The sequence below is a fragment of the Stigmatopora argus genome, chromosome 10 (genome assembly GCF_051989625.1).
Source record: "Stigmatopora argus isolate UIUO_Sarg chromosome 10, RoL_Sarg_1.0, whole genome shotgun sequence".
NCBI lineage: Eukaryota > Metazoa > Chordata > Actinopteri > Syngnathiformes > Syngnathidae > Stigmatopora > Stigmatopora argus.
Window position 1 is genome coordinate 950710 of NC_135396.1, and position 12691 is coordinate 963400.

Here is a 12691-nt window from a genome sequence, read left to right on the forward strand (position 1 = left end):
ATATTTCATCCGATAATATCAGTTTGCTGTCTTTTGCGGTGATGCACTTTTCCGAATCCACGAAACACACACACGCACACACATTTTCACGGAGGCGCAGATAAAAGATCCCCTTTTATTCTATTTTTACTGGCGGCAGGATTTTGTCGGGGCAGCCAGCAGGGAGGCCACAGACATGCTGATTCAATAAAACGCCATTATGCTCCTTTTCAAGGCGTCAATTGGCGACATGAGCGAGGGGGTAATTATTATAAATACCAGTAATCACTGACAATTCTATTCAAGGGGGCATGCGGGGGGTGCACGACCATTCTCACGCACACACACACGCAAGGCATGTATGTAAGACAGAAGACAAAAAGTCTCTTCTGCAGGATGACCTTCCGTAATCTGACTCATTGGAAAGTACCGTAATTCTCTCACTATAAAATGCAACTAAAAGACAAAATTTCTCATAATCCAGCAGTGCGCCTTATATATGGAAGACGATTGGTTCATATTTGTACAAAAGTCCCCATAGCATAGCTCCATTTAGTCTTAAATATAGAATTGCGTGAGTGCAAAATTGCAAAAATATTCCGGTATTCACATTTTTAAACGTTATGAAGTCTGTAACAGCAATTGACAGCAAAAGATGTCCAAAAAATGTGACTGGGATCCATTAAAATGACTTAAAGTAGTCTTTAAATAGCTTTGTGTGAGTGCAAAAACAGCAAAAATGTGCTAATATATTCTATTTTCTGGAATACGAATTGCAGTTTTTTCCTAGTTCGCCTAGACCAGCGACTTATACTCAGGTGCGACTTATACTCTGGTGCGATTTATACACAGGTGCGACTTATACTCGACTTATACTCGGGTGCGACTTATACTCGGGTGCGACGTATACTCGGGTGCGACTTATACTCGGGTGCGATGTATACTCGGGTGCGATGTATACTCAGGTGCGACTTATACTCAGGTGCGACTTATACTCAGGTGCGACTTATACTCAGGTGCGACTTATACTCAGGTGTGACTTATATATCATATTTCTATATTTTCTTCCCTTTTCATTGAGTATTTTTTAGCTGCTGCGACACATTTTTTCTAATAGCGACGATCAATGGCAGAAAATGAGTTAAAACCGGCTTTCACGTCCGGTTTTGGTGGACGTCATTCGTCGGGAAGCCTGAAAAAAGACGAAAAATTCTGGCCGGCGTTCAGAGCAAAACTTTTCAAGTAAATGTTGGTCGACTTGGGCGCACGATGAAAGTGGTGGGTCTGCGGGTCGACCTTAAAAAAAAATCCGGGTCTAACCTTGTCTGTCAAGGCAAACAAACAGCTGCCGCCAGATGAAAAGCAAAAGAAAACAGCAAAGTGGGGGGCTGGCGGCCACATGCTCGACGACGGCCCACTTTCAAAGTGGCCGCTAAAGTCAGACTTTCGGAAGGAAAAGCTTTTCCGCTTTTAAGAGGGAAATTCACATATTCTTTATTAAAGAAAATAAAACAGCAAAATCTCGCTTGACAACACAAACACATTAAGATTTGGGCGTGTGCAAGTACTAAATGGGCTCGTCTCTAAACACACTACGCACGAAACGGTTTCTATGTTGAGCGCTCCATTTTTAATAAAATTTTTACTAAAATAATTTTATTTTTTGCCCTTTATTTTAAAAATGGAGCGCTCAACGTAGGAACCGTTTAATGTAGGAACCGTTTCGTACGTAGTGTGTTTAGAGACAAGCCCATTTAGTACTTAGCACACGCCCAAATGTTAATGTGTTTGTGTTGTTGAGCGAGTTTTTACTGTTTTATTTTCTTTAATATAGAATATGTGAATTTTCTTTGTCTTCTTTAATACTGGTTAAGGTTAGGTGAACTGTCCGTCAACAAACCGTCCGGCGACGAAGTGTCCAGCGACGAAATGTCCGGGTACCCTCGAAATTGGCAAAAAAAGATTGGATTTTCAAAATGTATTTTAATTTGTTTAAAAGTATTGATGCAGTGGCTGCCAATGACGGCGAAGAATATCCAATCCACTGCAACGAAACTAAAAGAATGTTAAAGCCTGCTTTTTTCTTGCACGACTTCCTGTTACTGACTGACTAAAAATGCGATTAAAACAGTCTTTTGCGATTTTATATTTCTCTTCCAAAGACAAAAGGACAACTGCTTGTGCCTTAGTGACTTCCAATCTATCCAATTGAGGAAATGACCCTCCCTGAGGTGATGCTGGGCCTTCAAAGACGATAGCAATGAAGCCCCCCACCCTCCAATAACTCTTCATTCCCATGTCAATTAAGTGTACACATGAAACGGAACCCCAAGCTAAAAGCCAAATTGTGTACCGAAGCGTGATTTTGAAGCGCTAACGACGTCTGGCGCCCTGACGACCTTGCGCTTGTGTATTACAATTGATGGTCTTTTAAAGCGCGACCAAACACCGCTAGTGTGTAATGGTCATAAAAAAAAAGGAAAAGCGTTATTGTCACCATTCGTCACGTGTGAAAGATGAACCGGGCGGCGGCGCGCTCGCCCGAACGCGGATCGATAAAGACGGCCTCCATTTTGCACTTGGCTACTGCCAAAAAAAAAAGTAATTATACGGAAGAAATGTTGACAATCAATAGAGTAGTCAGCTAAGGTTAAGGTGCGCCGCGGTCGCCGATTGGGGAGCCCTCGTCAGCTGTCACCGAGCGTGACCCCCGAACCGCCAAACGTTAGATGTAAAGACGCCACTTTTCGCCCTACACGCCGCTTCTTAAAGCTAATCTCAACTGTGTTTTCGGATTAAGTGTTAGAAATACCCTATTTTAAATCATAATTTTGGGGGGACAATTTCCAATTTTGATCCAAAACCAAGAATCATATGTTAAAGTAACAATAGTTAAATGAGAAACAACGGGCTAAATAGGCATCTGTTACATTAGTTTTTAGATGAATATTACCCTTAAAAAACAACATAAAAGAAGAAAATATTAAAAGAAGTTGCACTTGAGTGTTGGTCCAAGGCCCAGCCATGAAAAAAAATACCGCTTATAGTCCGGAAAATATGGTAGATGAGGTTCGTTCATCCATTAATTTTCTTCTCCCTTTATCCTAACAAGAATCGCAGGGGGTGCTGGAGCCTATCCCAGCTAACAATGGGCAGTAGGAGGGGAATGTGACCAATGTACTGGTGATAAAGGTGATCCAAAATCAATAGAAAGTGCCAAAATAACCCTAAAACAAGGGTGTCAGACTCGGGTTGGTTCGCAGGCCGCGTTAACGCCAACCTGATTTCATGTGGGCTGGACCATTTTAGATATAATATTTAGTTTTTTTTTATAAATGGATTTAAAGAACTGGATTAAAATCCCTGAATATTCCGTTTTTTATAGATCCAAAAGAATGTTTATTTTCGCTTTATATATATTTTTAGATTTTACAAAATGATTTTTGAACTAAAAACACAGAAAAAAATGATTAAAAAATGACAATGATTGATTTAAAAGGGGGAACATCAGGAAATGTAATATACATCTATACTCTTCATTTGAATTTGATCCTAAAACAAAAAGTCGGCACTCATCATTGACTTTCCCGGGCCACACAAAATGATGCGGCAGGCCAAATTTGGCCCCCGGGCCGCCACTTTGACACATGTCCCCTATAATGTACAAGGAAGTGACCCAAAATGGACTCATTGCACGCCATTGATGAAAATAGACATTCAATTTATTTAAACTGGAAGAACTGGCCGTGAATGGCAATATTTTAGCGCCATTGTAAGTCCAATTTAGACACGTCCCATCTATATTACATTTCCAAGATAACGGATCGGGGTTGGCAAGTTTCCAAAACCGGTTGACTCGAACAAGAGGAACAAATCTAGACTCAATTAAGTCCTGTCAATGCACTATACATAAAATACCATAACACTACCAGATGCCTATCAATAAGGAATCTTCTCAGACTTTAACTTCAGCTAATTTTTTAGCATTAAAACACCATATCACGTGCTGCTAACCACTTTAGTCGCTTCATTTTTACTGTATATAAATCTTCTTATGACTACTTTTCTGGTGAAGCTTTAAATCTAATTGCAATTGCATAATCACAATAAAGGCATTCAATTCAACATTGTGCTACCGGGAAATCCCGAGTCCAATTCATTCATGCCGTCTGACATTTCCGCACAAAAAAAATGATAAAAATGCTAGACGACAGAACGAACCGCGCGAGCGCATGTTTAAAGCGACATTAAAGCATCCGATTCCCAAACGGCGTCATCAACCTTGACGTCCATCTACTTTCGCTTTGCGCCGTCCTGAACTTTATAATCCGGCAGCGGCGGTTCAAAGGTCAACGGCAGAAGCGACCGGCGACGCGGGAAATGGCCGCCTCCTCCCTCCCCTCCGGGGAAAAAAAAAATGCTTCTGACATCCAATTTTCGACTTGATTTATCAGCGTAAAGCTAAAATTGATAGTGTGTCATTACCGGGCAGGGAGCTGTCGGGCCGAGACGCATAAAGGGGCTCCTCGTTTTGATTTAGCGCCCCCGATCAATACCAGCCTATACTGTTTCAATTTGAGGGTTATTGATTTTTCCAGGCCCACTGCGTACCGGGAGGGGGACATTCATCACGGGGGAGCCGCATAGCGCCAGCTAACGGGTCGGCTAGCTCGCCGGATACCACGCTCGGTCTCCACTGGGGGCACAAAATGGCGCCGGGCTCGTTGATTGGGGAGTTTAGGACGGAAAAAATGCGGGTATGGGACTCAAATAGTGAAAAGTCTCCCCCCCGAATACGCTTGTTTACAATCCGCGGCCGAGCAATTGTAAATATCCCGAGGCAGAACTTGATATTTCAGTGCATTAGCCCGAAAATAAACATTTACAGCTAAGCTTTCTGGGCCGGCGCATCGGCGTCGACGTGCCGGAGGGCTTTCTATTTTACAAGAGGCGCATAAATGGGAAAGTTAATGTAGCGTCGAATAAGAGCGAGCTGCCGGGCGCGCCACGTCGCCCCAAGCGCTCGCTGGCATATTGCGTCATTTTTCTTCAACGGCGGCTTACCATTAAATTTGAATTTGTTTCTTTTAGGGGGGGAGGGGGGGATGTCATTTACAAGGGCCGCCTTTTGTAGCCATGCCAATGAAGAGGAAATATCCAGAAATATTTCAACGAGAGCCCGAATTTCAGTGAGATGCATATTTTATGTTTGCAATGTTGCACTGACACCATTTTGTTTAATTAAGTATATTTTTTTACAGTGTTGCTCCTGATACCAATAACACCCAAGTGTGTGATATCAGAAACTTGGGAAGCTCTCTGGATCAGTCAAAAAAATATGTCCTAGAGCGGTCGGTCGATAGATCTAAGATCGTTCGATAAATAGATCCTAGATTGAATCTAAAGCGTTAGATCTCTAGATTGACAGCTCTCTAAACCACTAAATCACCAGATCACTAGATCACCGGATCTCCAGATCACTGGATCTCCAGATCACTGGATCTCCAGACCACTAGATCTCCGGCTCACTAGATCTCCGGCTCACTAGATCTCCGGATCACCGGATCACCTGATCTCCGGATCACCGGATGTCCAGATCACCGAATCTCCAGACCACCAGACCACTAGATCTCTGGACGACCAGATCTCCGGACCACCAGATCTCCAGACAACCAGATCTCCGGACCACCAGATCTCCGGATCACCACACCAGATCTCCAGATCACTAGATCTCCAGATCACTAGATCCCCAGATCACTAGATCCCCAGATCACTAGATCCCCAGATCGCTAGATCGCCAGATCACTAGATCTCTAAATTTCTGGATGGATGTTGAGAGAGACACTGCAAAACTCTCTGGTCTTTTCTTAAATATGTTTTACAAGAGGCTGCGGGGAAGAATTTGTTGGCGCCGTCCCGTAAACTGCAAGATAACTAGGAGCCGGCGAGCGAGTTCTTCTCTTAAAAAAGCACCGGCGCGCTCATAAGGGCTTGATGGTGATCTTTCCCCTTCGTTGGCCCCAATCACAGAATTTAAACGAGCGCTTGTTTTAACAGGACCCGCGGGAGGTCGTAGAAAAAGGGCACGGCCCGAAACGACCACCAGGTGTTGCCATACGTTGGACGCCCCACAGCTTCGGGTTCCGATCGTTCGCAATGATTCGGAAAAGTTAAGACTGACCTGGGTCCCAGCGTGGCCCAAGCGCCGTGTTTGTTGGTGAGGATGTTGACGATCTTCTGCCGCAGCTGATTGGCCGTCACGTGGTCGCGATGCTTGCCGGCGCTGATTAAGTGGTCGCACATCTTCTCTTCCTCTCGCTTTTCCGCCGCGTACTGCTCGCAATTGGACTGCCAACAAAAGCACGCTAGGATTACTTTAAGAACAAACAAAACCACGACAAAAAAACAATCCCTCTGCGCTAGCAGTAAATTAGTCTTCGACCAGATAGCCTAGCTTGCATATTTTTGGGATGTGGGTGGAAACCAGAGTACCCGGAGAAAACCCACACAAGCCCAGGGAGAACATGCAAACTCCAATGAGTGAGAAGCCACCTGGGATCGAACCTTACACCCCAGAACTGTGATGCAGATACGCTAACCATTCATCCAACGGGCTGCTACTACAAATATATCACACATCAATCTGGCAAAGATCCAATTGAGACCTTTTTTAAAAAAAAAAAAAGACTAATACTAAAAATATATATACAGTGACTGATTGGACAATCGCGCTTCTCATCACATCTGGAAAACATCATTTCTAGTCCAAAAATCTTTTACTAACTGCACGTGGAAATGAGGAATAGAATTTGAGGGTTGGGCTCTTTGCGCGCCCCCGAATAAATTGGCACCCTAGGCGTTCGCCCACATTGCTCATAGCAAAAAAGCGGTCAATTTTCTATGAAGTCTTCCACCGAGCTTTCACAAATCAACTCACATTTCAATTATTGCTTGAATGTCTTTTTGAATTATACTTGCGCTCCCCAACATAAAAAGATATCATTTCTGTAAAAAACAAAACGTCCATTTGTGTCGTTCCCCACGCAAAGCGCGCTCGTAACGCTAGAAGAAGATTTCAAGTGGTCTAATGGAGCATTTGTCACGTTGACTAATGCCCCGGCTTCAGTCAACACACTTGAGCGCGCCCAGATATTAACAGACAGCGGGGAGATATATCGGGGCTCCCTCGGAAGAGGCTTGTAAATCACCCCGGCGCTCCGTCCTCGACGCCGACGGGGGGGGGTCGCTTCTCCCCGCTAGGCCGGCGGGGCTATTAAGACTAGAAAGGAAAATAGTTTAATAGAGCCGCAAGGAGCGGCACCTGTCAAGGGCCCAAACAGCGCCACATATCATGGCCGCCGAGTCTATTATAGGCCTCCTTTCCAGAGGAAATCGCATATACGGATTCGGTGTCTGGCACAATAACAAGGACGGCTTATAAAAATGACATACATATGTTAGGGGGGGAGTTTATATTGCAAATTTGTGGGGCGATGTAACCTTCACGTAGCATTGAGCTCGTTTGGTGTGGCTCGCTAGCGGTAATTCGACGGAAGAAATTTGGAGAATATATATTAGGGAATGAATGTTTAAGAAAGTATCTGGGGCGTGGAGAATTATTGGAGAAAAGGAAAATTGTGTGTGTGTGGGGGGGGATTATGTCACATTAAAAAATGGTAATGAGCTTGTGTCAATATTATTTGAAAATAAGCAACAGGAATATGGGATTGACAATGTATGAGGATAAAAATAAATATGGCAAGTATGAAAAATGAAAATGAAAAAAGGTACGCCCACAAAAAAAACGTAAATAAATTAAATTAGATTATATATTAAGGTTACTAAAGAAAAATATACCTGAAAAAAATAGCAAGGGAAACTTTTGGCACAATAAAACCACATAAATAAATACATTTAAAATGTGAAAATGAACATCCTCAAAATTATACAGATTTTTTTGTAAAAATAAACAATCCAATCTAAAAAAGCAAAAATCCACAAAATTATTTAAAATGTAAAAAAAAAATGCTACAACTTCTGATTGACAATACGTCTATTTTTCCTTGGTCAAAAAAGTCTTACGTAAAATAATTTGATTTAAAAAAAAACAGAATAAGATACTATTTACCAGCTGGGCCACTTTCTTATATGTCCTTAATTTACAAACGCAACGTTTGGTTGGAAAAAATTCAAGTTTTCGTGTTGGACTAATTTCCTACTTAAAAACTAGCCACCATACCAAAGAAAAAGCCTACCTTGCCTTTCAAAACTTTCTGTTACTGACTCTGTCTTCCTGGCAAACACCGAAATGAGATTTAAACTGTGTTTTGCACATTTTGCTAAATAAATAAAAAACACTACAGCTTGTGGTGGACGCCAATCAATCCAATCCAGTAAAAAAAAAAACCTGAGGTGACATTCGGACTTGAAGTCCACCCACAGGATTTTTCCATCTACCCATCCATCGACTGCATCCGTCTCATCTGATGCAAAGTAAAGCATAGCGTCTAAAAGTAATATAGAGAGACAACGTACAGTTGACTCCATTTTCTCGTCCCCCGGGACCAGGCGGGCTAATATTCCAAATCTAATTTGCTAACAGAAGCCGGGAACTAATTGAATTTCCTGCGTCAATTTTGAAATCTGTCACATATCATACTGAAGCGTATTCCTCATCAAGCGGGTAACTCGATCCGGGCGCGCTCACGTGACAAATGTCATTTTCCCGCCCCGCCTTAATTGTAAAAAAACCTCAGATCCTCTTGATACCAAAGCGCGGGCCGTCGGAGTCGGCAGGTGCGCTCCGGCACCCCACCCCCCACCTCGTTTTCTTCTGACATTGCGCATCCCGAAGTCTCCTTCAGTTTATCTAGCGGGTCAAGGATCCGGGGCGACTGTAAATCAAACGGCAGTTTGAGGACGGCTGCCGTTGGCAGATAAGAAAGTCATCACGCTGCTAACAGAGGCGGCACGTGGCGCTCCTTGCCGTTATTGCACCCGCGCACAAAAATACCGTATTTTCACGACTATATGGCGCATCGTATTTTATGCTATTTCTGTATTTGACACACACAAAGCACGCACCGTTTTTATAGACGCAGCCAGGCATGGCTGTAGAGGATGGTGTACCCTATCGACCGATTTATTTGATTTTATCATGATAACAATTTTATTATTGGTCCATATATAAAGCGCACTGGATTATAAGGCGCCCTGTCTATTTTGGAGAAAATTTAAGACTTTTAAGTGCGCCTTATAGTCGTGAAAATACGGTACTCAAATTAATACGTACCGTGGGACCTCTACTTATGAATGCTTCTACAATTGAAAAATTCAGGTTACGAAAAGCCTCGGCGGGAAACCTTTTGTCACGATATACGAATATAATCCAGGTTACAAAACGTAAATCCAAAATCTGCCCAAAAGTAAACACACTTCCTGGGATTTTTATTTGAAATTGTCATACTAGCATTGATTTCCCATTGGCTCCCAACACCTGCGTGGCCTCCCATTGGTTGATTGCGTAACATTGTTTTAAGTTGTTAAATTGTGTGTTCACTTGCGTTTGGAATAATGTTTACTCAGCTGCCACTTACAACTCCACTCCATTAGAAAAGGTCTGCAATTCTTAAATGGCTAAATAAACCCTTCTTTTATCTTCTTTCTCCAGTTTTGCGGAGCCGATATACTTTTAGAATTTTTAAAGGGAAGAGCGAATTAAGGTAAGTCAATGTAAAATATTACTTTACTTAAGAAAGATGCAAGCTTTGAAACCACTTCTGGTAGGAATACATTTCGGAAATAGATGCACCACTGAATTTGACTTCAGCGCCGCCGCGTACCTCAAACTCGGCGTGTTTGTGGACGTCCTCGGCTCGCTGGCGGTTCAGAATGAACTCGGCCTCGTTGGCCACGCGGACGATGTGGTCCTTCATGGCATGGCAAAGCAACCTTTACAGAAGAGAAACAGACCATATAACTCAAGAAAAAAAGGGTATTATCACCAAACTTGCAGGATATTTTTGAATTAAAAATGGAAGAGTTAATCGAATTTAGCGGTCCTAGGGTCAAAGATGACAAAAACAAATCCTGTATAAAAATTGCCACATTGTCTTACTTCATAAAAATGCTGGAATGATAGAATAAAAGAAAGCGTTAAAGGTCACAGAGCTCTAAAATATAACAATGCTTTGAATTTGCCCTCTTAGGGAGCAATTTGTTCCCTCAAAGGGCTCCATTCCTGAATACTAGTGCTTAGTTACTTAAATATTATGCTGTTATTTATTTGTATTATTATTGAACAATTGTGTTCTATTGAATTTGGCTTTTCTCCCCCCTCCATTAATATCGATGGGGCAGGTAAGTGCCCTAATACCACGTTTGTTGTTAGATTTATTTTCCAAGCATATCAAGTCTTTTCACTATATATTTCCATTTTTTGACTTTGCCAGCACTATTAAAAGCACAATGCAACAAAAGTCATCATTGACAAATATTCATCCTATGGATTAGGTTAAGCTGAAATTCAAGTACTACAACCGACATGATAGTTTAACACCTAACGGACATCTGATGAGCTGTCCAAATCAGAACCACGGATAGCGCAGCATGCCACCTGCTCGACTCTTTGTCCGGGCGCCAACGCCAGGCACGGAAGCGCTCGCCAGACGGGTCAGCAGATGGGCCGAGAGGCTGAGCCGCCCCTGATCTGCTCAACGTGCCCCCCCCCGAAGAGCCAGGGCCACGAAGACCCCGCACTCTAGTGACCTTTCTTTTTCCAACGCGATTTACATTCGCTTTACGCCCTCGGACATTCACGATATTGCCGTAATGGCACAAATTGATCCATACAAACAAGTCAACACGTACCTTCCTTCGTTGATGAGCTCGATAAAGGCCAAGCCGGCGTTCTTCTGGATGGAATTCTGCCATTCCTGAGAAGAAAAGGAGACGGATGTAGACGTCAACGGATTGCGAAGAGGAATGTCTTATTCGGAAAAGGTTGTGTGTCGGTGGCATCCCGTTGGGCGAAAAGCTCGGCGAACGGCGTCCGCGTAATTGCGGGATGAAACCGTATCCTCCCGCCGTTTTCTACGGCCCACTCAGTGACAGATGAGACAGCGAGGGGGCTGGAGACCCCAACCCCCTCGTCTCTGGAAACTATTAAAAGTACGTTCCCAAGAACGTCCGGGAGAAAGCGGCGTCTCTCCTGGAAACTTTCATTCAAGCGGAAGTTCGAAATAATACGCAAATATAGTGGTTGCCGCGTCGGCCTCACAGTTCTGGGGTCGAGTGTTCGATTCCCGGGTCGGTCCTTACTGTGTGGAGTTTGCATGGCATTGCTGAGCTTGCGTGGGTTTTCAACGGGTACTCCGCTTTCCACCCACATCCAAAAAACATGCATGCTAAGCTAATTGACCGCTCTAAATTGACTTTAGCTATGATTGGTTGTGCTTTGTTTCCTTGTGCCCTGCGATTGGCTGGCCACCAATTCAGGGTGGGATTGCCAGCTAATTGAAGGGCATGAATAAAAAATATATATTTGAAATTTTTGTGTTATATTCAATAAAATAAAAGCAAAATGGGGACACAATTTAATCCAAGTAAATAATCCAAACCACTTGAATTAGGATATCTCTCACAGTCAAATAAATGAAATTATCCACAGTTAGCCAAGACTTCTCTAAAAACAAATAAATACCCACAGATTTTTTTTAAACATCAATATTTCATCTCTAGTCGTTCTTGCTTTCCATAAATGACCACGACGCAACAACACACACACATTTTTGACCCGTGTGTTGTATAAAAGAGGCCCTGAAACCCAACAGCGTAGCATCTGGTGTCCAAATGTCCCATGTCTAACCCCCCCATTTTTTCCCCTTCTGCCTGCAAAATAAGCTGTTGAGGATTTGGACACGGATGGCGCCCACGTGATAAAAACAAACACGGAAACGGAGGCGTGCGCGACACCTACAGTAGTCGGCTCAGCGGGACAAGGTTTTCATTACTGACCACGACGGCATGACTCGGCAAAATTGCCCTGGCTGGCGTGGGTTTTCTCCGGGTACTCCGGTTTGCTCCTACATACCAACAACGGCAGGCAATGAATTCATTTTAGGGTATTTGTCGCAAATTTTGGATCATTTCCTATTGACGCGGGTCGTCGGTCAGTTTTTGCGGATTTTGGGGCATTTCTGGGTTACTTTCTATTGGGTTTTGGGCATTTTAAGGTTCTTTGTTAACTTGTCGGCTGTTACTGATGGCGCCATTTTGGCTCGAATTGTGCGACTGCAGATGAGAAATTGAGAAAAATGCATTAGAGCACGCACCACACAACAAAACTCACCAAATTCTGGTTAGCAACCCGCATGCCGTATGTTTGACCCACCCGTTCCAAAATAGTCCCGAGATTAGAGTCTGATTGGTCGTTTGTCTCATTACGCCCCGCGATTGGCCGACGACCAACGGGGCTAGGATAGGCTCCAGCACCCCCACGACCTTTATGAGGACAAGCGGTAGAGGAAAAATGAACGATAGCATTGTAAACGGGATGTGCCAAAGTTGGGAATATGATTTTATGATCCCTAGAGGACTTTAAATGCCATAAATCAATTTGGGAGAGGGGGGGGGGGGGGGTGGGGTTGATGTTTACCGCTTTCATCTTCATGAGATTCAGCAGGGCAACGAGTATTTGCGAGCGTTCGGATCC

General features: G+C 43.4%; 2 protein-coding genes across 2 annotated transcripts in view; one reads left to right on the plus strand and one right to left on the minus strand.

The window, feature by feature from the left end:
- LOC144083292 (neurobeachin-like) overlaps positions 1-12691 on the minus strand; it is a 120616-nt gene that overhangs the window by 70358 nt on the left and 37567 nt on the right. Inside the window, exons 24-26 of the mRNA XM_077611004.1 lie at positions 10849-10913; positions 9822-9930; positions 6161-6327 (exon numbers count right to left, since the gene is read on the minus strand). Coding sequence (XP_077467130.1) covers positions 6161-6327; positions 9822-9930; positions 10849-10913 — 341 coding nt within the window. The remainder of the gene's footprint in view (positions 1-6160; positions 6328-9821; positions 9931-10848; positions 10914-12691) is intronic.
- LOC144083293 (putative nucleotidyltransferase MAB21L1) overlaps positions 1-12691 on the plus strand; it is a 36994-nt gene that overhangs the window by 19152 nt on the left and 5151 nt on the right. The window lies entirely within an intron of this gene.